General features: G+C 46.0%; 1 protein-coding gene and 1 long non-coding RNA gene across 2 annotated transcripts; one reads left to right on the top strand and one right to left on the bottom strand.

Annotated features, from left to right (window-relative positions):
• Nucleotides 1-747: 747 nt before the first annotated feature.
• On the bottom strand, nucleotides 748-7,761 carry GALNT4 (polypeptide N-acetylgalactosaminyltransferase 4). Its single transcript, XM_035129809.3, has one exon. It carries the CDS (start codon nucleotides 7,474-7,476, stop codon nucleotides 5,716-5,718), a length of 1,761 nt encoding a protein of 586 aa, XP_034985700.3. The 5' UTR covers nucleotides 7,477-7,761; the 3' UTR covers nucleotides 748-5,715.
• A 19,074-nt stretch (nucleotides 7,762-26,835) lies between these two features.
• LOC148684324 (uncharacterized) lies at nucleotides 26,836-27,311 on the top strand. Its single transcript, XR_015946302.1, has 2 exons — nucleotides 26,836-26,973; nucleotides 27,237-27,311. It is a non-coding gene; the product is annotated as an uncharacterized LOC148684324 (long non-coding RNA).
• Nucleotides 27,312-27,799: the final 488 nt, after the last annotated feature.

A 27,799-nucleotide genomic window follows, 5' to 3' on the forward strand; every position in this document is an offset into this window, starting at 1 on the left:
AGCAAATCGCCCTTCTCGTCGCCAGCGTCTCCCGGCACACTGAAATAAACAACTATTTGATGTTTAGAAGTCATCTGAAGGCTGGTGTTTTAATGTATTTTTAATCTCTTGTTGGAAACCGCCCAGAGTGGCTGGGGAAACCCAGCCAGATGGATGGGGTATAAGTAATTTATTTATTTATTTATTTATTATTATTATTATTATTAATTAATTAATTATTATTATTATTGCTGCTGTCACAAGAATTTAATAGGTACTTCAACAGTAAACACAAAGCATTTCTATTTTCAGCCACAAAACCCCATTCTAAATTACATTTCTCCTTTTATTTTTATATTAACAAAGTAATAATAAATAAAAAAATAAAAATGTGCACCCCCACCCCAGACCATTCCATTTTAACTATCCAACATCCCAAAATTTCGACACCTTTTGTGATCGTTTGACCCCTTTCTGTTTTAACAGTACAAATTCTGCAAATACCCTCCATATCTCCTCAAAATAATTTCTTCTGCATATTCCCTGTCCTGCCTTAGTAGCACATGTTAATTTATCATTAATAGCCATATCCCACACCTCTTTATACCATTCTTCCATTTTATATTCACCTTGCCCTTTCCACTTCCTAGCTATAATAACTCGTGCAGCTGTAAATTACATTTCTGATACTAAGGCCGCTTAATGAAAGTGTGCAAAGACTGGTATAAATGGAGTAAGTTCCATTAGTACAGAGAGGCCAATTCGAGATTTAAATTGAAAATTGTTTATTTCTGCCTTTTCAAGGAGCTTTTAATCACGTCTACGCATTGTGAAGTTATTTGTTTCCCTAAAAACAGACACTGTAAATCAGTAGTTCAAATCCCTCACAGTAAAATTTCCTCAATTTCACAATTCATTCAAGAACTGAAGTATAATTAAAATGCATACCTTCATTTTCCAGATATCAAATATTTCAGAAGCCTGTAAACAGTATTACCTTTCTGAACTGAACTTAGCTACAGCTAAGATTGCCAATGCAAATTCTTAGTATAAAAATATTTATATATCTTAATTTACACACCACACACAATTATATTCTTTTCTTTGTACTTTTCATACAGCGATGGAATACTAATTTAGTTTTGCTTTTTCCCTCCGCGTGAGTTATTAACAGTGCAATCCTGTAAATGTTTACCCTGATATGAGTCCCACAAAGTTAAAGACAACCTCTTAATCTCTAGCAAATGGGTTCAGGATTGCCGTCCCAAGAGAATTGTACACCACATTAGGCATAAAAACAGTCCTCCGTAAGAAAATACAAGTTCTTTTCCCTGAACCTACAAAAAAGAAATAAGGCATATAGGTGGATAAAATTGCATAGCTCACACAAGCTTGTAGTGAGATAGTGCTTGGCACAGAGCTCAGTGTAGATCCAGCTTCGGAGTGCATAGAAAAGGGGGAAAACATTTTTAGAAAAACCTTTACAAGGTCACTTGTGGTTAAGACACTTTACACCTTAGTCCCACCATACAATTTAACAATGCTAAATCGTCACAATACTAAAGTGTCATAGAAACACCTCGGCATATTATGTGCACAGTGGAATCTTACACAGAGCCTGCAGGACAATGACCTTTCCATAACTGTTAGTTCTGTTAATAGTCATCATTCTGAAACCGCAAGGGTGGTTTCAGACCAGTGATTTTGCACTAATGCGGTCATCATATGACTGTAACACTAAAGTCCCTTTTCACCAACCAATGGAGCTGTAGTACAAAACATCTGGGGGGTAAGGTAAAGGTAAAGAGACCCCTGACCATTAGGTCCAGTCACGGATGACTCTGGGGTTGTGGCGCTCATCTCGCTTTACTGGCCAAGGGAGCCGGTGTACGGTTTCTGGGTCATGTGGCCAGCATGACTAAGCTGCTTCTGGCGAACCAGAGCAGCACATGGAAACGCCGTTTACCTTCCCGCCACAGTGGTACCTATTTATCTACTTGCACTTCATGCTTTCAAACTGCTAGGTTGGCAGGAGCAGGGACCAAACAATGGGAGCTCATCCTGGGGATTCGAACCGCTGACCTTCTGATTGGCAAGCCCTAGGCTCAGTGGTTTAACCCAGAGCGCCACCCGCGTCCTTACATCTGGGGGGTTGGCAAAGGCAGCTCTGGCATGTCAGAAATTCAATACAGCTTCAAGAAGCGGGGGTGGGCACGTTCCGCAGAGTCCAATGCAAGCAGGACCATTTCAGATGGCCCTCTTCCACAGAGATATCGCTATGCAGCAAGCGCAACATTCACCACCACACTGCAGGTGAAAACTGGCCATCCAAACCTGACCTAAGACACTTGTTTCCATGTGCTGTAGCAGCTATTCTGGGCAGCTAACTCAGCACCTCTGGATGGCCTGAGAAGACGAGTTCATTTCTTATTGGCTACAGAACGGACATAGATTTGTTCGCTCCGGTGTGCTGTTTTGGCCTGCACCTGTGCTTCAAGGTCATAGGTCTTCCTGACACTAAAGAGTCAGGCCACATCTGCACCCTGCATTAGCAGCAGTCTTGTGGCTTCCCCCCTGGGAATCCTGGAACGTTGTAATTAAGGGCGCAGAGAGTTGTTAGGCCGGCCGACTCCATTCCCCCCCACAGCTACAGTTCTCAAAGGGGATTAACAATCAATGCCTTTTCCCAGAGAAGTTGGGGGATCGTGCAGGGTCTGCTCTAACAATGCCCAGCACCTGTACCAAACTACAGATCCCAGGATGCTTTGAGGTAGCCATGACTGTTAAAAGTGGTATCGTGGTGCTTTCAATTTATAATGCGGCACATTCTCTCCCTCCCCAGATTGGCGTCTGTCCCCCTTCAAATATCAAGAAGAGGTGGCAGGGAATGTGAACAGACATCTCCAGCACCTCGGAAATCCATATTCTTTGCACATAGTACTTCATACATAATGCGTTCTGTCCCCTGATACCATGGATTGGAGCTTGCAAAGTAACCTGCAATTCTTGGCAAACCCTGGATTGTCCCAGGGATGAAATTACAAGAGGCAACGGCAATGAGAAGTAGAAACAGGAGGAATAGTAGCTTTGGAAGAAGAGCAGGGAAGTTTTTAGGCACGTCACCTCTTCCCCCCTTGACCACCTCTAAAAATGAAGGCAGTCAACAAAAGAGTTAAACGATGGTGGCAATAGAGGCACCGCTGCTCTGTACTGTTCACACCCATTAATATCCTGTCCTGCCTTCACTGCTGTTCAAACAAGTTTATCAGGTTTTAAAAAATCCTACAGTGACCTGTAAGAGGAGCAGTAACAGGTGCAAAATGAGCAAAACACAGGAGAATTTTCTCCCCCATCACCTTCAACTCTGTGTGGTGGTGATCATTTCCTCAGCCCCACCCAAATCCACAATTCAAGTTTGCCCCATCAAGCATAAGGATAAGGTGTGCCCAGTCTCAGTTTTTAAGACCAAAGGCTGGAATGGCTAACCAAGGTGGGCACGTGGCTAGTTCTGAAACAGAAACAAGGTTCTCTACATATAAGAGACAGAGAGAGAGAGACTACCAGCTTCAAGTGACAGGTTGTCAACAGTGATGTTGAGGACTGCTGGCCTTGATAACTCGAGGACTGCTGGCCTTGATAACTCGAGGCTCTGTTGGGAGTTAATTCTGCTACAATTTCAAGCCTGGCTGGTGCTATGGGTCATGCCCAATTATCAAATGCAGCTTACCGGTAGTTAAAATAAAGAGAGAGATAGCTAAAGCTTTGTCGCTTTTCCTGCCAAGAGGCAAGTTACAGAGGTCTCAAAACCATTACCTTCAGAAGGGAACAGTCTTCTTTAAGAAGACTTTGCCTATGTCAGCCTTGCTGGCTGGGGCTGGTAGCTGTCGTTGGCCAGAACATCTGGAAAGCACCAGGTTAGCAAAGCCTGATCTACATCCTGTCAACAGTCAGGTGCTTATGACAATCAAACTTCCGATGCAGTTTACTCCCTGAACCTCTGCCAGACTAGCTACAATACTGAGTAGTTGATTTAACCGACGCAGAGAGTTAAGAGGCAAGTATCACACTGATTTGTTGAAACTGCTTCTCTGCATACCCTGCCAGCTTCCTGTCACTTCGTAGCCACAGGGGCACAGCCTCTGAGTTCAAGGTACAGACTGGGAATGCAGCACTTAGATAATATTGGCTATGCCACGTTTGAGGAAGTGTGACAACACCTTTACCTAAAGATATAGCCCTTGGGGAAATCTGAATTCCATCTGAAGTGCATTAGGAACCATCCAAAAAGCAATTTCTCTCATTCTCTGACCCATCAGTGTATTTTAAAGCACTACACGTAACTGATTATGTAAACAGTGATAAGGCAGAGATCATAAATAGCTGCTGTCAGGAATTGCAAATGCTGATATAGAGCAGTATTTCCCAAACATGGGTCTCCAGCTGTTTCTGGACTACAATTCCCATCATCTGTGACTACTGGTCCTCCTAGCTAGGGATGATGGGAGTTATAGTTTAACAAAATCTGTAGACTCAAGTTTGGGAAACATTGATAAAGAGCCTTTAAATCAGGTGAGAGAAATCTTTGGCCCTCCAGGTGTCAGTGAACTACAATACCCTGGCCATTGGATGTGCTTGCTAAATACCCCCACGTCTGCTCTATATATTAAAGCAGGTTTTTCCGATACAAGAAACAAGTCAGGTTTCCCACCCTTTTGACATTTTTCAGCGTCATCAAAAACAATGCCTCTTATTTGCAACTAATACTGTTAACCTCAGCTAAGTTAACCTCCTCCCTAAGTTAACAAATGATTGCTTTCACCACTTGCCTCGGGGGGGGGGGGCACAACTATTATTTAGAATGGAGTGCAAGAGGTGGGGGGGGGGAAGGAATTTTGGCACAGGTCCACTGCTAACCTGGTGTCTTCCAGTTTGGCTACAACTCCCATCAACCACAGCCAACACACTGATGGGAGTTGAGAAGCTCCCCTAAAAGCTAAGCAGTATTTTCTCCCAACACACTCAACGAGACTCCTGTGTGCAACACGCAGACAGCACTCAGACAGGGTGGTGTTTCTCCCACTTCTTGGCCAAACCACCTCATTCGCCACGAATTATGCTTATAGTTAACTCAGGCATGGGGGGAACATGTGGCCGTCCTGTTGTCACTGGATCAAAACTCCCAGCAACCCAAGGCAACATGGCAAGGGTTGATGGGAGCTTTGATCTATCCAACACCTGGAGAACCACAGCTTCCCTTTCGCTGGAGTAACTCGTATTAATGTTATTATCTGTACCGTGGCTGCGTTTGTATGGATTTCAGTTTTTCCCGCATTTTTACAGTAACACGTAACATAAACGTTCAGTAATCTGCAGTTCTAATCAAGGCTACCTTGTTCCCAAAGTATTACAACCACACACAAAAAAAAACCTATAGTTGTTCCCTTATAAGTGAACGCCTTCGGATCAACCTGTCCAGATATTGGACAATGACTCTCATCAGCCCCCGCCAATGGGAGTTTAGAATAAAAGGCACTTCAGATAGCAAGTTCCCAACACCCTGCCTCTTCATAGTCAATCACTGCCATTCCCAAACCTGTTAAAAATCCTTTTAGAAGCTACCTAAATCTGGCATTAACAGTTAATGGGAATACATGCTTAGCCATACTTAGTGGGAATACACACTAAGTCAGCTGGAAGTAGTCTTGCACAGAGACTCCCAGACCAACAGGCCCATTTCTATTTTTCGAACTTCCATAACTGGTTTTTATCCTCTGCATTGCATGTCCTCATCTGCACATCAGCCCGGCCCTCGGGAGTGCGGTAAGCGCTAAGGCATTTTGCCGAATGAGGGTGATAAATGGTCCCGTCTTCTCTAAAATTCCATATGATGTTTTCTGGGATAGCGGAGCCGTCTTTCGGGCAGTTCCTCATGCCTACAAAATCCTTCTGGTCGGGAACTTCGGCGCAGAGCTCCGTCACGGAGTTGAACCTGATTTCCTTATTTGACGTGTACTCAAAGAACTGGTTCCCTCCTTGCCCGTGGCACCCAAAGAGGTTGACGTGTGCGCCAGTCGGGTTGTGCTCGGGAGAATTGTAGTCTAGGCACTCGGAAGAGATGCCCACGCTGCGGATGGCTCCGTGCCAACCGGGGCGGTCCTCCGGCACGTGCAAGTTCGGAAATATGTTTTTCAGGTACCAGTCGAAGTTCTGGCACTTCAGGCGCTGCCTCAAGAGCTTCCTTTCCGAGAGGTCTCCGTAGTTCTCCTTCCGTGCCGGGGGATTCCTGTTGTAGAAATGCTCTTTATACCCATCCATCCACACTTCTGCCGCCCGCGCCGTGTTCTGGAGGAAGTTCGGCCTGGCGTACGGGGCGCGCTTGGGAAACACATGTCCCACGTGCGAACAGGGGTGGATCTCCAAGATGCCCCCACATTGCCACACCCTAAAGGAGAGTTCCAGGTTCTCTCCTCCCCAGACGTCCATCCCCATGTCGTAGGTGCCCAGGTATTCGAAGTACTTTTTGCTCACGGCAAAGAGGCCCCCGGCCATCGTGGGCGACCTGATTGGATCGATCTTGGACTTCCGCCTCTGGCGCTCGTAGTCGGGGACCGAGTGCCACTGGAACGTCAGCCGCCAGTCGAAGCCCCCGATCATGGGCTCGGCCGACTGCATGTAGAACTCGAAGGTGTTCCAGTCGATGGTGTCGATCACGGGGCAAATGACGGTGCTCATGTTCTCGGCGATCCTCTCCAGCAGCGGCTCCAGCCAGCCGGGGACGCACTCGCAGTGGCAGTCAAGGAACGTGAGGACGTCCCCGGTGGCAAAGGTGGCCCCGATCAGGCGCGCCCGGACGAGCCCTTCGCGCTTGTTGGTGCGGATCAGGCGCACCCTCTCCAGGCCGCTGACGTACTTCTCCAGCTGGCCCTTGAGGTACGCCTTGTCGCTCAGGTCGTCCACCAGGATGACCTCCTTCAGCAGGACGGCGGGAGACGTCTCCAGCACGCTGTGGACCGTGCGCAGCAAGGTGGACCAGGCCTCGTTGTAGAAGGCGATGACCACCGAGGTGGTGGGCAGCTGGCGGTAGCGGTAGGCCTTGGCTTTGCACTCCGCCATGCGCCCGTCCTGGATGTGGCGGTGCAGCGAGATCTTCTGGCTGAGGTAGACATTGATGGCGTACTGCTCCACCAGCTCTTCCTCCTCCTTCTTCTCCTCGGCGCTCAGCTGCAGGTGGGCAGGCTTGCCCCACTCCCCGGGGGCCGAGGGGTCCGGCGGCGCCTTCTCGTAGACGGGGCGGGCCAGGTCTTGGGGCCGCTCCGCCCCGTCGGAGAAGAAGCGCCTCTCCCCGCGCGGAGAGAGCCTCTCCCCGGCCGGGGGCGCCTGCAGGCTGGCCAGAGACAGCGCCACGGCGAAGAAGGCCACGGCGGCCAGCAGCGCCAGCACCACCGCGCAGCCCCTGCCCGGACACGGCCCCCTCCGGGCCAGCCGGAGCCGCCTCATGGCGCGCGCGCGGGAAGGCGCCGCCTGAGGTAAATTAAAGCAGGCGAAGTTCGAGGGCGGCGGCGGCGTCTCCTCAGGGGTGCAGTTCCGGGCTCGCTCCTTCCCGGATACGGAGCCCAAACTCCGAGGAGGCGGAGAAAGCGACCCACCCCCGCCGGCCGCCTGTTCCTCCGCCTTCGCCGCGGCTCCTTGCGCCTCCCCGGCGGGGCCAAGGCGCCCAGCGGTTCGCTCGCAAAGTTGTCCTTTAAGGGGAGGGAGGGAGAGGAGCTTCCTTCCCTTCTCGCCCGCCTTTTTGGCCGTCCCACCCCCCGGGCAACCGGCCACCTCCGTTCGCCTCAGCCGGAGGGGGAACGCGGGGGACAGCCGTCGTCGGGCTCCGGCTGGGGAAGAAGAAGGGGCAGTTGAGGGAGGGGAGAGCGGCGGCGGGGCGGCTGGGGGCGACTGAGGGGAGAGAGCCCCGGTTTGGGCAGGGCGCCCGACGGCGGAGCGTGAGGGAAAGGCGCCCAGCCGCGTCGGCGGCCCTCGTGAGGTGGGCGCTTGGGGAAAGGGGCTCTTTCTCTGCCCTACCTGCCGCGGTGGGCGGGGCCAGAGGGGGAGGGGGCGGGGCCAGAGCGCGACCCTCACCTTTGCACGCTGCTAGCACCACCGCGGAGATGGAAAGGGACCCCCGTGGGTTATCTAGTCCAACCCCTCGCCGTGTAGGAATCTCAACCTTGGACTACCTAGCGCCCTTGCCATAGGAACTAACTCCGGGGGGGGGCAGGTCCCCAATAAAATATTTGAGGCAGCTGGGGGGGGGCTCCTAAAGTTGATGCGCACTGCCATTCAGAGAGTGAGTGTGTGTGTGTGTCACGTCATGTGATTGATTATGTTGGGAGGGGCTTCCCTGCCCGGTCCCCATATTTTATTTAAGTTGGCACCCCTGGTCCCAGCTTAGTCCTTGCAAAATGCTTTTGGTTATTGTGGTTTTGCGTGTTGCGCTCTGCCCTGCACTTTGAGAGGAAGGGTGCTGTTGTTGTTGTATTAGAGACGTACTTGCCAGGCAAGAGAACTTGAGCCGGCAACGCGGACTTTCTTTAAATGCAATTTTTCAATGGAGTTAATATCTGTCCAGTGAAAAGTCGTCTCGCCATCTAGAGCTCAGAGATGCTATTGCACAAGGATTAAGGCACAAAGTTTGCAAGAGATGCCTGTGGCAGCGTAGTTTGCCCTCCAGGTGTGTTACACTGCAGTTCCCAACAGTGGCTCTTGGAAGCTGCAGGCCAGAACATCTGTTGGTTTGCAGCTTATGGGAGTTGTTGTCCAAAGCATTGTTATTATAATAATTAACCAATTAATGTACTGTTTACATGCCAAGCTGGCTTTGAGGCAGTTTACAAGCACAAAACAGTTATAAAGCCCAGTGTGTAATAAAACGGTACACAATAAAACAATTTCTTCAAAATGTTAGAAACACACATATTTAAAATACGCAACAAAGCAAGCCCACTAGAAAGTGTAGCAATTAAAAGAGCCATTAAAATGTCTGGAGGGCCCTAGCTTGAGAAGCTGCATGTTTGAGAGGAGCTAAAAGATTCAGGACAGATAAAGGTTTGTCCTCATTCATGCAGCTCATAGTTAAACTATGGAACTCATTGCTACAGGAAGCAGTGATGGCCACCAACCTCTTCTTCTTCTTTGGCGATCACTCATAGTCAAGTAAGATTGTCTTCCATAAACATGGTTTTAACAGTGAGTCTATAAGTGACTGTGGAGGCCAATTCTGGATCCACACGTCCTTCCATAGTGGGGACATTGGTTTCCGGGCGGGAGTTGATCACGGTGTGGATTTGCCAAGCGTGCCTTCCACTTAGCACGTTTCTCCCTTGCCTCCTGAGTTCGAGTGTCTTCAAAGCCCATGACACCTTTGGTAAAGGCTGTTCTCCAATTGGAGCGCTCACAAGCCAGTGTTTTCCAGTTGTTGGTGTTTATACTACATTTTTTTAGATTTGCCTTGAGACAGTCTTTAAACCTCTTTTGTCGACCACCAGCATTACGTTTTCTATTTTTAAGTTGGCAATAGAGTAATTGCTTTGGGAGACAGACGATAATCGGGCATCCAGGCAACATGACTAGTCCAATGAAGTTGATGTTGAAGAATCATTGCTTCAACACTTGTGATCTTTGCTTCTTCCAGTACACTGGTATTAGTTCGTCTTCGCCTTTCTTCCCAAGTAGGCCACCAATCTAGATGGCTTTAAAAGAGGATTAGACAAATTGATGGAGGAGAGAGCTATCAATGGCTACTAGCAAGGATGGCTATGCTCTGCCTTCGTGGTCAGAGATTGTCATGCTTCTGAATACTAGTCACAGGAGGAAAGCGGGCTCTGGTGCTCAGATCCTGCTTGCGGGTTTTCCCATTTGGGCATCTGGTTTTCTGCTGTGAGACCGGCTAGACTAGAGGGGCCATTGGCCTAATCCAGCAATCTGTTCTTATGAGAAAAGGATGCCTTGAACTCACTTTGCATCATCATTTTTATCACTACTCTTTACAAACCAAAGCAGCTGACTAGGCATGTCTGTGGTTACTAATCGTCTTTTTTATTTTTACTTTTAAAATAAAGTGGTGTTTATTCCCGAGCTAATGTGTCCATAGCAAAAGACTGAAACCTATTCCTATACTCATAATAGTGCAAGGATTTAAGTCAGTGTTTAAAATCCAAAATGCTTCTAGAATCATTTCTAAACCATTCAATATTAAAAAATCTCTAAGTGGTATACAGAAATACAACATAAAAACAACGTGTTGCCAAAATTCCACGATTCTATATAACTGGAGATTAAACACCATAAAACAGCATGATAAAAACAGGAATTCGGTAATAACGGGCCAATCTTAAGAGTCAAGGAAGGCCTGGGCAATAAGATAATGCTGCTATTTGTAGCATGACAGATAATGTTACTGATATGATACACATTCAAAGTATTTCCTCTCTTTTATCAGAGTTGGCAAACTTTTTTGCTCCAACATATCAGGAATGTGGAAGGAGTTACAAAGCCCAGAATGTCAGTTGCCTGTGATAGAGGGGGAAAGAGGAGAAATCTTCATTGTGTGCTTCACAACTGAGGTTGCGGCCACCTAAAAGACCATGAACGAACACAAGAACATTAGCTTGCTGGATCAGGCCACTGGCCCACCCAGCATCCTGCTGTCACAGGGGCCAGCCAGATGCCCATTATGGGGAATGGACAATCAGGACCCAAGCCCAATAGCATCTCTCCCCTCCTGTGGTTCCCAGCATCACAATCTATGTCACAAATGTCCACAAGACAAAGGCTCTAAGCTTGTGTCTGCAGAACAAAGCAGCTGAGCCAGACTAGATCACAAGGGAACTTGTAACCTAGGCATACCGGTAACTCAAAAATCATGCTCATTAAACTGGTTTTGGCCTCAGGGCGCTGAAACGAAGCAACAGTTCCCAGCTGAAAATAGATCTGCATTCTTGCATCTGCCCTGCTGATTCACAAGGAAGCTTTTAAACTCAGCTGTTAAATCACCAGCTGCCTAAGAAAAGGCCTGTTGCCAATGAATTATTTGCTGGATGTACAGTAAATATAATAAGGGGAGAAACTGAAGCAGGCTGTTGACAGGCTAATAATCCTTCATTAGAATAAGTTTTCCAGGAAGCACTGAGCTCAGATTTAACGGAGTCCTTTACAGAACCTTTTTAAACCAGGAGAAGTAATTTAATTTGCATCACTCAAATATTACTGCATTGTGTATATTGCAAACATATATTACTAAGATAAGTATAGGGAGGGAGAGAACTGTTAAACTGATGCTAAACAGCAAAAAAAGGAGGGGATTATGAAGCATATTGACTTGAGAACAAGAATTGTGCTTGTAATACGTCCTTGAGAAAAATTTATTTCCTACTATGTAGCCCGTTTAAAGTAAACACAAAAAGCGTGCATGGCCGAACCTATGGAACTCATTCCCACTGGGGGCAGTGATGACCACCAACCTGGATGGCTTTAAAAGAATACTAGACAAATTCATGGGAGAAAAGCGATGACAAACCTAGACAGCATCTTAAAAAGCAGAGACATCACCTTGCCGACAAAAGTCCGTATAGTTAAAGCTATGGTTTTCCCAGTAGTGATGTATGGAAGTGAGAGCTGGACCATAAAGAAGGCTGATCGCCAAAGAATGGATGCTTTTGAATTATGGTGCTGGAGGAGACTCTTGAGAGTCCCATGGACTGCAAGAAGATCAAACCTATCCATTCTTAAGGAAATCAACCCTGAGTGCTCCCTGGAAGGACAGATCCTGAAGCTGAGGCTCCAGTACTTTGGCCACCTCATGAGAAGAGAAGGTCCTGCTTGCGGGTTTCCCATAGGCACCTGCCTGTTGTTGGGATATGTCTGCCTCAAGAAACAGTGGACTTCACCTCTGGGGATGAAATCAAACTGTGTAGTGACCTCTCCAATTGGAGCTCCACCGTGTTCATGGAAGACAATCTTACTCGGCTACGAGTGATCGAAGAAGGAAGAAGAAGAAGAAGAAGAAGAAGAAGAAGAAGAAGAAGAAGAAGAAGAAGAAGAAGAAGAAGAAGAAGAAGAAGAAGAAGAGGAGGAGGAGGAGGAGGAGGAGGAGGAGGAGGAGGAGGAGACCTCTCCGGGACACAAGCTTGGGCAGTGTCTATGGAGGTCCTGGGCTGCCCAAATGACAAGACCCCCTCCCCTTGATCTCACTGATGTTCTTGTCCTGGGGTATTTGTCCTCCTTTGCTCCCCACCCTGCACTCACCTGGGGCTCCTAAAAGCTGTCAGCATACGACAGCGGCCACAATCCCAGGAAACTGCTTCAACTGGCCAGCTAAACCAGGTGTGGGTGGCCGATGGGTCTCAAACTCACAGCAAGTTAGGGATTTCTCCTACATTTGAAGTCAGGCTCCGGCGAATGGAGCAGACAAGACTTAGAGTGGGTCGAACGGTCAAGAAGGCAATTTCTGCACGTGCTGTAGAGGGAGGTGAGGGGCAGATGGGGCTCGTCCACCTGGGAAGGAAGACCATCTAGGATAAGGAAAACTCTGTTCTTAAACCTCCGCTGCTTTGAGAAAGGCTTCGGGAGTGAACCCTGAGAAAAGATCTGTACCTTCTGCCTTGCAGGACATCTTGGAAAGAAGAAAAGCCTACGGTTGGCCACTGTGAGAACAGGATGCTGAGCTAGGTGGGCACCCTTTGGCCTGATCCAGCAGTCTCGCCTGACGTCCTGATGTTGATGCGTTGGGATCCTGAGCTGCATAAGGCTCCATAGGTCAGAACCAACCCCTTGAAATGGGCCGGTCATCTGGTGTTTTGCTCTGAAGAGCCTCATTCCTCTTTCCCTAACATGCTCACGTTCCCACTAGAGGGTGCTAAATTCATGAGAAAAGCATCGCAAATCCTGCTCTTCCTTTGCTCCTGTTCAACATGTGAGTGACAGATCAAGAAAGCAGCTCGTGCCTCTGCCGGCATAGAGGCTAGAGCTGCTGCAAGATTTAGTGCATTAATCAGATTCATTCATCAAGGCGCCCATCCTACACAAGCTTAACTGGCAGTAAGTCTGACTCAACTCAGATACGACTTGTTTGTTCTGAGCTGACATACATAGGATTGCAATGTTTAAGAAACAGTGTATTAAACAACAAAAAGTGTCCCCAGTTACTCAGGCAACAGGTTTGGGTCTTTAAACACACACACACACACACACACACACACACACACACACACACACACACATATATATATATATATATATATATATATATATATATATATATATATATATATTGATCACCATCTTAAATGAGACACTACCTGTGTCATCTTCCAAGATTAGACTAGCCATGCTAGCTGGGAGGGACTGATGGAAATTTATCTGTTATTTATTTTTTATTGCATTTACATCCCACTTTTTTCTCCAAGGAGCTCAAGGTGGTGTACGTTGTTCATCTCCTGCTCCTCGTTTAATCTCCACAACAACCCTGCGAGGTAGGTTTATGCCAGGGGTTAGCAAACCTTTTCAGCAGGGGGCTGGTCCACTGTCCCTCATACCATGTCAGGGGCCGGACTATATTTTTTGGGGGAAATGAATGAATTCCTATGCCCCACAAATAACCCAGAGATGTCTTTTAAATAAAAGCACACATTCTACTCATGTAAAAACACCAGGCAGGCCCCACAAATAACCCAGAGATGCATTTTAAATAAAAGGACACATTCTACTCATGTAAAAACACACTGATTCCCGGACTGTCCATGGGCCAGATTTAGAAGGCGATTGGGCCGAATCCGGCCCCCGGGCCTTAGTTTGCCTACCCATGGTTTAGGCCAAGAGGCCGTGATTGGCCCAAGGTCACCTAGTGAGCTATGTGGCCAAGTGGGGATTTGACCCTGATCTCCCAGGCCCAAATCCAAGATGCTGACCATTGCAACTGCATTGGCCGTCCAGTGAAGTCCAAAAAGTTTGAATCTCTACTCAGCTGCGACTTGGGGGGAAAACCCCTCTCAGCCAAAGTTTACTATAATATTGCTGTCGAGTCTTTTGAAGGCTGTGAGGATAAAAATGCAATATAAAGCATTGTCTGGGCGTATCCTCATTCTGCCCCAAAGAGAATTCAGAACCAGAACAACTCAAGTATGTCAGTCCAGCTACTCCCAAGTAGACCCATTAAATTAATTGTTAAGTCAAGACATGTACCGTAAATTAATTTCAGTGGGGAGTAATCTGAGCATGTCTATACTTTGATACAATCCCAAATAATTTGGCTGTTTTTTAGATTTCACAAAATACCGTGTCCTTGGCTTTAAACAAGAAACATACAATTCTGCTGGGTTTGTGCTTTTTTAAAAAAAAAACATTTCTGGTTGAATAAAATAGAAAAAGGAGGGGGAATAGCTGGAGGGGTTGTGCAGAGGGGATCAGATTGCATCTATTTGCGGGAATATGGCCTTTGTTATTCGATGGCCAACAGAATCCCATTCACCAAGGAACATTTTTTTAACTTTATTTGCTGGAGGAAAAGGAGTAGGTAGGAAAAGGAGTAGGTCGGAAGCGTATTCCCATTCCTCTTTCAGATTTAATTCCTCTCTGTGTACTCCTGTTCCTCTCCTTAATGGGAGCGACATTTTTAGACTGAATGGCTGGACCCCTCAGAGAACGAGCACTGCCAAATCTTTTGTAGGGTTAGGCAGTCAAGAGGAAACTTTGAGAACAACACCCATTGTAGCCTTTTGTGGGCACCTCTGGAATGGTCTTATTTATTTGTGGGTGTGTTCAGCAAAAATGTCATTGAGGGTATTTCCAGGCAATCTGCTTATTGACTCCCCTTCCTGATTTGTTTGCACAAAGTCGTGGTGGCCTTGGCTATTTAGTGGACGTTCATCTCTGTTGGTCTGTGGGATTGACATTGCGTCGAAGGAAGGGCGACCCCACACATCCCAGCACGTTATCCCATCCCTTCCCTTCTTGCAAAAAGCTTGATCTTTTGGGGAAGTGGGTTTGTTGCACAAGAACCGCCAATCAATTGTAATTGTGGAAACCTGAATCAGACAGAATTCCACCTGACCTTCGCCAAAAACCTGAAGCCTTTCTCCTAGGTATTATAGGAGTAGATATACCAAGATTTGAGGACGTTATTTATTTATGTATCCAACCACGGCCGCCGGAATGTTATTAGCCCAATGCTGGAAAGGAGACAATATACCGACAAAAATGGAATGGCAGACAAAAATTATTCGAGGACGCGGAAATGGCTAGACTAACGGGGAAAGTTAGGAATTAGGATGACCAAAAATTTAACACAGAATAGGATAAATACAGACAATACCTAAAAGATCATTGTAAATATCTGAAATCTTTGGCAGGCCTTGAATGACTCCTGCAAGGTGACACAACTTATGGACATATTGGATAAATATGAACTAGATGTTATTCAAGTATGCAGTTAGTACAGAATTGTAGAGGACCCACGTTCAAGTGGAGGGAAGTCTTAATACTTTACAGTAGTACCTTGTTTTGAATCCGGGATCCTTTCTGGAGCCCCAGACATTCCACAAAAGGTATGCTCAACAAAGTGGCACCCTGCACACACACACGGAGCGGTTTGTGCTTCTGCACATGCGCGAAGAGCGATTTAGTGCTTCTGTGCATGCGCGAGCAGCAAACCCGGAAGTAACACATTCCAGTACTACCAGGTTTGCCACGGGCGTTTGCCGAGATGGACAGTCGATGGGGCAGACGTTTGCGGAGGTATTACTGTGTTACATAATTGTATTTCATTTTCAACATTTAAGTATTCTTTGCTTCTTATGTATATTTTTGACGGAGAATTATGATTGTGATGTATAACAAAAAAAATCAATAAATATTAAATGCAAAAAAGGAGAGGAATGCCCAAGAATTGGTTTCAATTAGAGTTAAGCACATCCTTTGATCTCCCCCATTGAGAACAATGGAACTCCCAAGTGGTCCAGACATTTTGGACAACACTGTTATCTGTAGCTCCCCAGGGTTTCAGATGAACACATTCTGAACCACGTCAGAAGAGGCTTCTACATGTAAACCAGACATTCTGCCACTGAGCCATGATTCTCAGGCTCCTCTTTAAACTCCTAGGGCCAGCTGGTCAGCCATGAACAGAATTAAGCCAGTTTAAGGCAAGTGCCTGATCTCCTCATCTGTCTCCTGAGAAATCTCTATGTGGGACAAGAAGCTACAGTTAGAACTGGATATGGAACAACTGATTGGTTCAAAATTGGGAAAGGAGTACGACAAGGTTGTATATTGTCTCCCTGCTTATTTAATTTATATGCAGAATTCATCATGCGAAAGGCTGGACTAGATGAATCCCAAGCCGGAATTAAGATTGCCAGAAGAAATATCAACAACCTCAGATATGCAGATGACACAACCTTGATGGCAGAAAGTGAGGAGGAATTAAAGAACCTTTTAATGAGGGTGAAAGAGGAGAGCGCAAAATATGGTCTGAAGCTCAACATTAAAAAAACCAAGATCATGGCCACTGGTCCCATCACCTCCTGGCAAATAGAAGGGGAAGAAATGGAGGCAGTGAGAGATTTTACTTTCTTGGGCTCCTTGATCACTGCAGATGGTGACAGCAGTCACGAAATTAAAAGACGCCTGCTTCTTGGGAGAAAAGCAATGACAAACCTAGACAGCATCTTAAAAAGCAGAGACATCACCTTGCCTACAAAGGTCCGTATAGTTAAAGCTATGGTTTTCCCAGTCGTGATGTATGGAAGTGAGAGCTGGACCATAAAGAAGGCTGATCGCCGAAGAATGGATGCTTTTGAATTATGGTGCTGGAGGAGACTCTTGAGAGTCCCATGGACTGCAAGAAGATCAAACCTATCCATTCTTAAGGAAATCAGCCCTGAGTGCTCACTGGAAGGACAGATCCTGAAGCTGAGGCTCCAATACTTTGGCCACCTCATGAGAAGAGAAGACTTCCTGGAAAAGACCCTGATGTTGGGAAAGATTGAGGGCACAAGGAGAAGGGGACGACAGAGGACGAGATGGTTGGACAGTGTTCTCGAAGCTACGAACATGAGTTTGACCAAACTGCGGGAGGCAGTGCAAGACAGGAGTGCCTGGCGTGCTATGGTCCATGGGGTCACGAAGAGTCGGACACGACTAAACGACTAAACAACAACAACAAAGGCAAATGACTACTGCAGATTACCCACAGGCAGGTTTTGCAAAAAAACCACAGCAGTTCTGTGAATCGCAACCACTGACTGTCTGCAAAATGGATGTGAAGAGAAGAAAAAAAGAAAGAGGGTCATATTTTCATTCCAAGGGACAAAACAGGTACAAAAAGGATTGAAATTGCTACATCCATCTTCCTGTTTTCTTCCAAGCAAAAGCTTTGATTGTCCTTATTATTCAGCTTCTCATCCTGGGAGGAAGATGATATCAGATTTGTCTAAGGCCTGCAGGATGTTTGCAAGATGCCATTTTCCACCCTCCCCTACGTTGGAGCCACTGAGGAAACCCACTCTTAATATTTTAAGTAGCCAAGAGTCTTTGACACCTCACTGACTGCAGTCTTGAATAAATGTGTGGCTAAAGAAAGGCCAAAGGTGCTGGATTTTCCTTGGCGGACCTCTACTTTAAATTCTGGGATAACTTCTGAGTTTTTGTCTGTGTTACTAATCTCTTGATGCTACAGTCCCTCGCTAATCAATACTCTCGCTTGGCCATATCACAGGTGTGTGTGTGTGTAACTGTAAATAGTGAGATCGTAAGGAAAGGAAACTCAGCATTATTGTTAATTTTGCAATACTAATTTTGTTAATTTTGCATTATTAACAGAGGACATTAGCAAAACCGCAGCAGCTGACAACGCACACATCCTGAAATCAAGTGGCAAGCCAATTAACACACGCAGTGCGATAAAAATCTGTTATGCTGCTTGTGCAGTCCCAAAAGCAACAGTACTGAACCTTTTGGCTGTAATGCAATTGTTTTCACTTTGGAACCGTTCAAGAAGTGCAGGGCTTTGACTTCTGGATTGAATCAACACCATGGACCTTTAACATGCTACGTGGCTAGAGAGCCAGTGTGGTGTAGTGGTTAAGAGCGGTAGACTCGTAATCTGGGGAACCGGGTTCGTGTCTCCGATCCTCCACATGCGGCTGCTGGGTGACCTTGGTCTAGTCACACTTCTCTGAAGTCTCTCAGCCCCACCCACCTCACAGGGTGTCTGTCGTGGGGGAGGAAGGGAAAGAATAATGTGATCCGCTTTGAGACTCCTTCGGGTAGTGATAAAGCGGGATATCAAATCCAAACTCTTCTTCTTCTAGTGGTAATAACGGAACTATCACCATCTGTACATTTCTACACTTTCTGCATCTTAGAAACAAAATTTAAAAAATCCTTCCAGCAGCACCTTAGAGACCAACTAAGTTTGTTATTGGTATGAGCTTGCGTGCACACTTCTTCAGATACCTGAGATTATCTATGGCTCGCCTTTCAGCATGGTTTAGATTTTGTTGTAAGCGATGGTGTTTTCTGGTCACATCCGTATGGATTCTGTGGCGGAAGCAATCGATGTACAGCTCTAGTGTGGTATTGCGTCTATCAGGAGGGGTCCACGTGGAGTCCCTTTTTGTGTAACATTTTTTCGGTGGTAGTTGGTGGTCAATGTTCTGTTCATTACTGTGTTGGGAGGGTGGTGGTTGTTCCCCAGTAGGTTGAGAGGTGTTGTGTTGTGAAGATGTTGTTTGTTCTCCTTTGTCTTGTTCTTGTGTGTGTGTTGAAAGTACTCCTTCAGGTGTAAACGGCAGAAGTGTGCATCTGAAGAAGTGTGTATACACACGTAAGCTCATACCAGTAACAAATGAAAGCTCATACCAATAACAAACTTAGATAAAGGGACCCCTGACCATTAGGTCCAGTCGTGGACAACTCTGGGACTGCAGCGCTCATCTCACTTTATTGGCCGAGGAAGCCAGCATACAGCTTCCAGGTCATGTGGCCAGCATGACTAAGCTGCTTCTGGCAAACCAGAGCAGCGCACGGAAACACCGTTTACCTTCCCGCTGGAGTGGTACCTATTTATCTACTTGCACTTTGACGTGCTTTCAAACTGCTAGGTTGGCAGGAGCTGGGACAGAGCAACGGGAGCTCACCCCGTCGTGGGGATTCGAGCCGCCGACCTTCTGATCAGCAAGCCCTAGGCTCTGTGGTTTAACCCACAGCACCACCCGCGTCCCAATAACAAACTTAGTTGGTCTCTAAGGTGCTACCGGAAGTAATTTTTTTTATTTTGTTTCGACTATGGCAGACCAACACAGCTACCTACCCATAACTGCATCTTAGAAGGAAGAAGTATGCCGATTTGAACCGTAGGGGTGTGTTTGTTTGTGTACATAATAGTTTTGAATGCTCCCCATACCCTCTGATCGATCCTCTTCCTCCAGTATATAATGAACTAACTACATATCAGAGGAAAACATTCAGCATAGCCCCACCCCTTGATAATTTATTACATAGGGGTGTGTGCCCCCCACCCCTTAACACGGGGGTTATGTCCCAGGACCCAGCACACATAAGTGAAAATGTGTAAAGTGGGGAGCACACTGTAAACACTCTTTACTCTGCCGCTCTTTACCTAAAATACTTATATCTAAAATTACCTAAAATACTTATGAAGAAGTGTGCATGCACACGAAAGCTCATATCAAAATAAAAACTTAGTTGGTCTTTAAGGTGCTACTGAAGGAATTTTTTTATTATACTTATATCCAGAAATACCCCCAGCTGGAATTGAAGCTCTGGGGCCAGAAGGATGAGCACTCTTAACAAAGTCCTGGTGAATCTCAGGTCTCTTCAGTGCTTCCCCCACCCTTACTGATGCCATAGAATAGAATAGAATCATAGAGTTGGAAGAGACCACAAGGGCCATCCAGTCCAACCCCCTGCCGAGCAGGAAACACCCATCAAAGCATTCTTGACATATGCCTGTCAAGCCTCTGCTTAAAGACCTCCAAAGAAGGAGACTCCACCACACTCCTTGGTAGCAAATTCCACTGCCGAACAGCTCTTGCTGTCAGGAAGTTCTTCCTAATGTTTAGGTGGAATCTTCTTTCTTGTAGTTTGAATCCATTGCTCCGTGTCCGCTTCTCTGAAGCAGCAGAAAACAACCTTTCTCCCTCCTCTATAATATGACACCCAAAGAGTCCTCTTTGGCCTCTGGGCAGGGTCTCCTTGCAAGCCACAAGGACTCTCCAGCTCTCTCCCACCATTTCCAGGTTTGAATTCAATTATTTATCTCCTGGCGCTATTCATATACACAGTTAGGCATACATTGGGGGACACCTGAAGAAGTGTGCAAAAGCTCATACCAATGACAAACTTAGTTGGTCTCTAAGGTGCTACTGGAAGGATTTTTATTTTATTTTGGGGGACATCTGTACAGGATCTCTTTATATGTGGGAGCCGGGATGTCGCAATAAATTAAGAGTAGGACCTCATCATGACAGCATCTGTACTGAACTCCAACCCTCAATCAGAGTACTAAAAAAGAAAATGTAGGGAGCCGTGTTGGTCCATTATATCGGCCTTCAACAACCTGGCACCCTCCAGATATTTTGGACAACAACTCCCACGTGCCTGAGCATCATGCTAGCTGGGGCTGATGGGATCTGCAGCACAGAACATCCAGAGGGTACAAGGTTGGGCTGTGAGTCCTGGATGACCTGCTCCCTGCCTCGCCTCCTTTTCCCACCTGGCCTGGGAGGGCGGGGCCTGGACTGACTCCAGCTACAAAATGGTTCTCCGAAATGTGGAGGGGAGGGGAAAAAAGGAAAACATTGTGGGATCAAATAATAAACTGGGGTGGCTTATGTAATTCCGGAACTGTCGCTGGGAAATGGGGACGCTTGGAGAGTATGCTACAAGAGGTAACATTTACATTTGTTGATTTCCCCACCTATTTTGGCCTCAGGCCCTGCCCAACAATGGAATGTGGCCCCCCTGAAGGTTTTCAGAAGGGAATGTGGCCCTCAGACTCAGTGCCGGATTTACGTATAAGCTAAACCAGTGTTTCTCAACCTTTTTTGGGCCACGGCACACTTGTTCCAGGAAAAAAGTCACGAGGCACACCACCATTAAAAAAGTTAAAAAAATTAACTCTGTGCCGCCCTATATTGACTATATAATTATGACAGTAAGAAACACTTGCCAATTGCTGTGTTGGTTGCAATCTCCTGTAATAAGGCTTCACAAGCCGCTGATTTCTCTGCCAGCACAATCCTTTGCTCAGCAAGTTTCAGGTTGAGCTCATCCAGCCAGCTTCTTTAAGTTTGTCTAAAACCACCCTCCAGTCGTTTGCACTGAGCTTTGGGAAAGAGGAGGAGAAATATTGCTTTCCGGTGGGTCAGTGTTGCTCATTGGCGGCTGGCAGGCACGTGACAATGCAAATCGCCCTTCTCGTCGCCGCACGTCGCGGCACACCAGCCAGCGTCTCGCGGCACACTAGTGTGCCGCGGAACAGCGGTTGAGAATCGCTGAGCTAAACAAGCTATAGAAAATTTAAAAGGGAAAAACTGGATGCATATTTCCAAAATATAAGATAAAAAACAAATAAAATAAAACCTACATACAGTAACCGTGTTTTGTGTTGTTTAGGCTCCTAGGGTGTAAGTCATGGGCCCTCAATCATTTTACTTTAGAGCTTAATAATGATTTCACTATTAAGATACTTCTTCTTAATTGTACTTCACTATTAATATACTTCTTCTTAATTGTATTTCAGTTCAACAATTACTTTGATAAAATACATATTTTGCTATGTGCAAATGGCTTTAGAACAGCAACAATTGGTTGTTGACAAAGGACAGCTGGACATATAAAGGGCCCCATTACCTTCGGTAGCTTAGGGCAGGCATCCCCAAACTGCGGCCCTCCAGATGTTTTGGCCTACAACTCCCATGATCCCTAGCTAACAGGACCAGTACTCAGGGATGCTGGGAATTGTAGTCCAAAACATCTGGAGGGCCGAAGTTTGGGGATGCCTGGCTTAGGGCCTCATCAAACCTAATTCTAGCCCTGCTCAGACTGAATAAAGGCTCCTCACCCCTGTTCAACCAGCTTAATGGGAGGAGCATCTCTGCAAACTTTCTGCTTCCCTGCCACATTCGCAAATGCAGAGTGAAAGAGAAAGGATCATTTTTTTGAGCCGTGGATATTGATCGCTTTGAACTAGGTATTGACAGTGCAAGCCATGTTGCTCATGTGTTGCGGATTTGACTTTTTCTCCAACCTAAGTTACCCTATTTGCTTTCCCCGCAGGCCCCGAGACCTTTTCTGGGGTGGGGCATCACGGCAGCAAACCGCTTTAGGAATGGAAATTGTCCGGTTCCCATCACGTTCAGCTTTGCACTGAATGCCTGGGCTTTGTCAGCAATTCCAGAAAGGCAGTTTTTGCTGGGAAAGAGTCAAGACGGAACAAGTTCTTCTTTTGTTACTGCCTTTGACTAGTGCTGCATAAAAGGAAAGTCCACAAAACCCTGGCAAATGAAGAGGAGAATGCTACAGTAGGTGTGGAGAGACAGTGAAACGGGCGGGGGGGGGGGCATTTGATGCAGTTTGCATTTAAAGGAAAACCTCTCTAGTTCACACTTTCTGGAACAAAACATGAACCTGAAATTTGCAGTGTTCTGAATTTTGCAGTGTAATTCTCCAGCCAAGTATTGGGTGCAGAAATGCACTTAATAATAATAATAATAATAATAATAATAATAATAATAATAATAATTTATTTATACCCCGCCCATCTGGCTGGGTTTTCCCAGCCACTCTGGGCAGCTTCCAAAAGAAAATGAAATGAAATAATCGATTAAAGGTTAAAAGCCTCCCTAAACAGGGCTGCCTTCAAATGTCTTCTAAAAATCTGGTAGCTGTTTTTCTCTTTGACATCTGATGGGAGGGCGTTCCACAGGGCGGGCGCCACCACCGAGAAGGCCCTCTGCCTGGTTCCCTGCAACTTGGCTTCTCGCAACGAGGGAACCGTCAGAAGGCCCTCGGTACTGGACCTCAGTGTCCAGGTAGAACGATGGGGGTGGAGACGCTCCTTCAGGTATACTGGACTGAGGCTGTTTAGGGCTTTAAAGGTCAGCACCAACACTTTGGGTAAAGCATTACCATGCTTATATTAGTGGGGGGGGGGAAGCACACCAAAATTGTCAGTTTGCATTTCTTAGTACAGAAAGTATTGATCCGATGTAAAGAGACCCTTCCTTTTTCTAATTAATTCAAGAGGGTTCCGGAAGCTTCTCTGTGCGAAAGAAACAAGCAGAAGGCTCATGATGTTTGGGTTATTCCTTCAGAGAAGCTGAGTAAAGCTGGCGTAAACTGGTTGTGTAATCTCTTTCAGTCAAGGTCATGCTGACTATAACAGTGAGGCCAAAAGGTTTCACTTTATCTTTCAATCTCTTTTCCTTCTGGTGTGGTGTTCTGTACACAGTATGCTTAGTGTTAAGGTTTAGACTTATTGTAAGTTAATGTAAGTTTAAGTTAAGTCTGGTGCAACTGGATTTCTTATGGACAGGGCCAATACTGAATGTATTGGATGCTGATTTGCCTTCAGTAGCCGTAAAGCTCTGCTGGATGAAATATTCATTGCCTCTGGTCTACTTTTTAGGGAATCCTGCAACGTGTTTAAGTTTTTACTCTGCTAACTATACGTTGGAATCTGCTCTGGATCAATGTTGAGTAGAATTATATGGCATTATTTTTTTGTTTATTGCTAGTCCTAGTGAAACGAGATGGTGGCTGGAGCAAATAAGGGGGAGGCGTAGAAATCGCTCCAAGGGCAACCTTCCCTTTGACTGAATCACTGGCTGCCCACCTCTGATTCCATCATTTTGACTGACTCAAGGAAGCCTGGAGACCCCAAGTCTGATGCTAAAAAGAGTTAACTTTTCCTTCGGGAATGGTTGACACGTCAGCAGAACACACTTCCCTTTCCTACCATCCCATAAATTACACATCCCTGACACTCTGGCGGTATGGGGAGGGCAGGGGGTAGCAATCGAGGGACTTCCTTTGCTCCCAGTTTGGTGTCATAGAGCACAGCTCTATGGAAAAAGCGCAAAGGTCTGTGCAACTCACACTGATAGCCACTCAAATAAGCGAGGACCAGGCACTCCTTAAGAATATGTATGCATGTTTGCTCAAAAGTAAGCCACGCAGGTGGCGCTGTGGGTTAAACCACAGAGCCTAGGGCAGGGGCTCCCCTAACTAAGGCCCGGGGGCTGGATACGGCCCAGTTGCCTTCTAAATCCGGCCCGCGGATGGTCTGGGAATCAGCATGTTTTTACCTGAGTAGAATGTGTCCTTTTATTTAAAATGCATCTCTGGGTTATTTGTGGGGCATAGGAATTTGTTCATATTTTTTTCCAAAATATAGTCCGGCCCGGCACGAGGTCGGAGGGACAGTGGACCGGCCCCCTGCTGAAAAAGTTCGCTGACCCCTGGCCTAGGGCTTACCGATCAGAAGGTTGGCGGTTCGAATCCCCTCAACGGGTTGAGCTCCCATTGCTCGGTCCCAGCTCCTGCCAACCTAGCAGTTCGAAAGCACGAAGTGCAAGTAGATAAATAGGTACCACTCCAGCGGAAAGGTAAACGGCGTTTCCATGCGTTGCTCTGGTTCGCCAGAAGTGGCTTAGTCATGCTGGCCACATGACCCGGAAGCTGTACGCCGGCTCCCTCAGCCAATAAAGCGAGATGAGCGCTGCAACCCCTGAGTTATCCGCGACTAGACCTAATGGTCAGGAGTCCCTTTACCTTTACCCTTTAAGAATCTTTTGGTACCATTGGTCCATGCTTACTCCTGACAGGTCTCTCCAGTGTCTGGCTATGATGTTTCTGGCTGCTGAGAGCAGGTGGGCTTTGTGTTGTGAGTGTTATCTTGGAAGTTGTTCAGTAAGGCCGGTTGTGGGGTGACTTCTAAGACTTGCTTAGTTATTTTGCGTATTTCTTGTATGATTGATGTCTAGAAGAGTTGGATTTTAGGACCACCAAAGAAATGCAAGTGAATAGTAGAGAGAACGCACATGAGTGACCCTGACACAAAACCCCACACATACACTAAGTAGAATAGAAGAATTGCCAGCCGACCCCACCCCACCCACTGGTCCCCCCTCCACCTCTGTCCCCCTTTTCTTCCTATGGTAACACTGGTCCTCAATGGGGCAACTGTGCCCCTGAAGGACCAGGTGCGCAGCCTGGGAGTCATTCTGGACTCACAGCTGTCCATGGAGACGCAGGTCAATTCTGTGTCCAGGGCAGCTGTCTATCAGCTCTATCTGGTATGCAGGCTGAGACCTTACCTGCCTGCGGACTGACTCGCCAGAGTGGTGCATGCTCTGGTTATCTCCCGCTTGGACTACTGCAATGTGCTCTATGTGGGGCTACCTTTGAAGGTGACCCGGAAACTCCAACTAATCCAGAATGTGGCAGCTAGACTGGTGACTGGGAGCGGCCGGCGAGACCACATAACACCGGTCTTGAAAGATCTACATTGGCTCCCAGTACATTTCCGGGCACAGTTCAAAGGGTTGGTGCTGACCTTTAAAGCCCTAAACGGCCTAGATCAAGCCAGGTGTCTCCCTCTAAATCCCCGCCTCAAGGCGATTTACACGTGAGATAGATAAAAACAGCTAACAATGCAAAAATAAACAAATACCTTTAGAAAAAGACCAAAGCCCTAACAACAGGACGTTTATAGGGATGACTCATTTATCCAACCGGAAAACAGTTATGTATTGCTTGTAGAATGAGAGAAACAGCAGCAGCAGATACCCATCGTCGTCATAGAATTGTAGAGTTGGAAGGGACCACGAGGGTCATCTAGTCCAACCCTCTGTGGCTTGAACCCATCTCATGTTCTATTGACTGAGCTACCGGTATATTCACTGGATTGATTTGCATTCCACACAAGGGACAAATAAGCCCCCACATTTGTAATGCTTCATGTGGTATTGTGTTTTTAATTTTTAATATGATTAATTTTTTTTGTTTGTTTTTATCCAACGTTGGCATTCAGAGAGACATCCACACACTCCATCCTTTCAGTTTCCTTGTTGTTTTAGAGGAGGCAGTCTCTAGGCAATTTACAACCAAATTACAGTGGTACCTTGGTTCTCAAACACCTTGGTTCTCAAACAGCTTGGAATCCAAACACTGCAAACCCAGAAGTAAGTGTTCCAGTTTGCAAACTATTTTCGGAAGCCTAACGTGCTCCGTTTTGAGTGCCACACTTCCATTTTGAGTGTTATGCTGAGATCTGTCTGTTTTTGCTATTTATTTTGCGGTTTTGGTTTTTGCTGCTCTTTTGTTTTTGTGACTGTGACTGTGTGGAACCCAGTTTAGCTACTGATTGATTGATTGATTGATTGTGTGACTGTAGTACATTGTTTATTGCTTTCATTCTATGGATCAATGGTCTCGTTAGACAGAAAAATCCATGTTAAATTGCCGTTTTAGGGGTTGTTTTTTAAAGTCCGGAACGGATTAATCCGTTTTGCATTACTTTCTATGGGAATGTGTGCCTTGGTTTTGGAACATTTTAGTTTTGGAACGGACTTCCAGAATGGATTAAGTTTGAGAACCAAGGTACCACTGTAAAAGCATTACAAAAAAAGAAAAGAAAGCACAACAGACACCAGTCACTAAACATCGTAGCACAAGAAAAACATCATTCCCCTGGGTAGCTAAACAGCTAAATTTAACTCCCACTAAGATAGATAGATAGATAGATAGATAGATAGATAGATAGATAGATAGATAGATAGATAGTGTTGTAAAAATTTGCAGAGCTACACGGTCCTAGAATTAAGTGGATCCTTGACCCAGGAAGAGTCCAGGTATCCTGGCAGGCAGACGAAGTTTGAGCGTCTCCTGCCTACCAAATAACAGAGGCCAAACCAGGACGTACGAAGCAAGGTACTTTATTAATTAAATAATAAAGCTATTGCAATAGCGATCCGTCCACACAAGCAAGTTGAAGTGAAGGGACCCCGAACAAAGGAAGCTTCACAAATTTATAGGTTTCATTTCCAATAGTACAGAATTGCATAAAAGGTGGGGAAATGGGTTCTGGGAGGGGGTAATCGCGAGAGGACAAAGGGGTTGATGGAATTCTTGATGTAAGATATCATGGTGATAGTCCAGGTAATGATTATGCATGTCTCCTTATTGTTTGACAGGAAGACTCTGCGGATGTGGGAAGATTGTTGATAACACCTGTTTATCAAATAAAATTGTTGTTCTCACTGAAAGTGTGTATTTGAGTCGTGCTCTTTTAGACTGGCTAGGTGGCAGTGTGGTATCAAGAAGAAGTGGAAACAGTCCGTAAAATATGTTGTGCCACAGAGGTGCCTATTAACTTGCAACAAAGTTTATACAAATATTCAACGTTTGCAATAGAGAGAAAAGACTACACTTAAAGTTAAAGAAGAAGAAGATATTATACAGTAACTAATAATACACAGAGAGGATACAATTCTAACAGCGGTAAAACGTTCACAGTTCAGAGCGATGTTTGACAGCTTATAACATTTTATCAAGGACAACGAACTAAAAGCTTAGAAGGGTGCATAAGTGGAAACCTTTGCAAATAGTAGAGTCAAACAATTAATTCTTCAGGATGGCAGGATTTTTTAAACAGGTACAATTTGATAGAAAGGTTCAAGGTATCAGTGCAAGGTTATATTATTGCGGTTTCGTAAATAGATACAGTTTCATACAGAGTAGAGAATAGGGAGATGCA

Source organism: Zootoca vivipara, chromosome 11, assembly GCF_965207765.1.
Source record: "Zootoca vivipara chromosome 11, rZooViv2.hap1.1, whole genome shotgun sequence".
Taxonomy (NCBI): domain Eukaryota; kingdom Metazoa; phylum Chordata; class Lepidosauria; order Squamata; family Lacertidae; genus Zootoca; species Zootoca vivipara.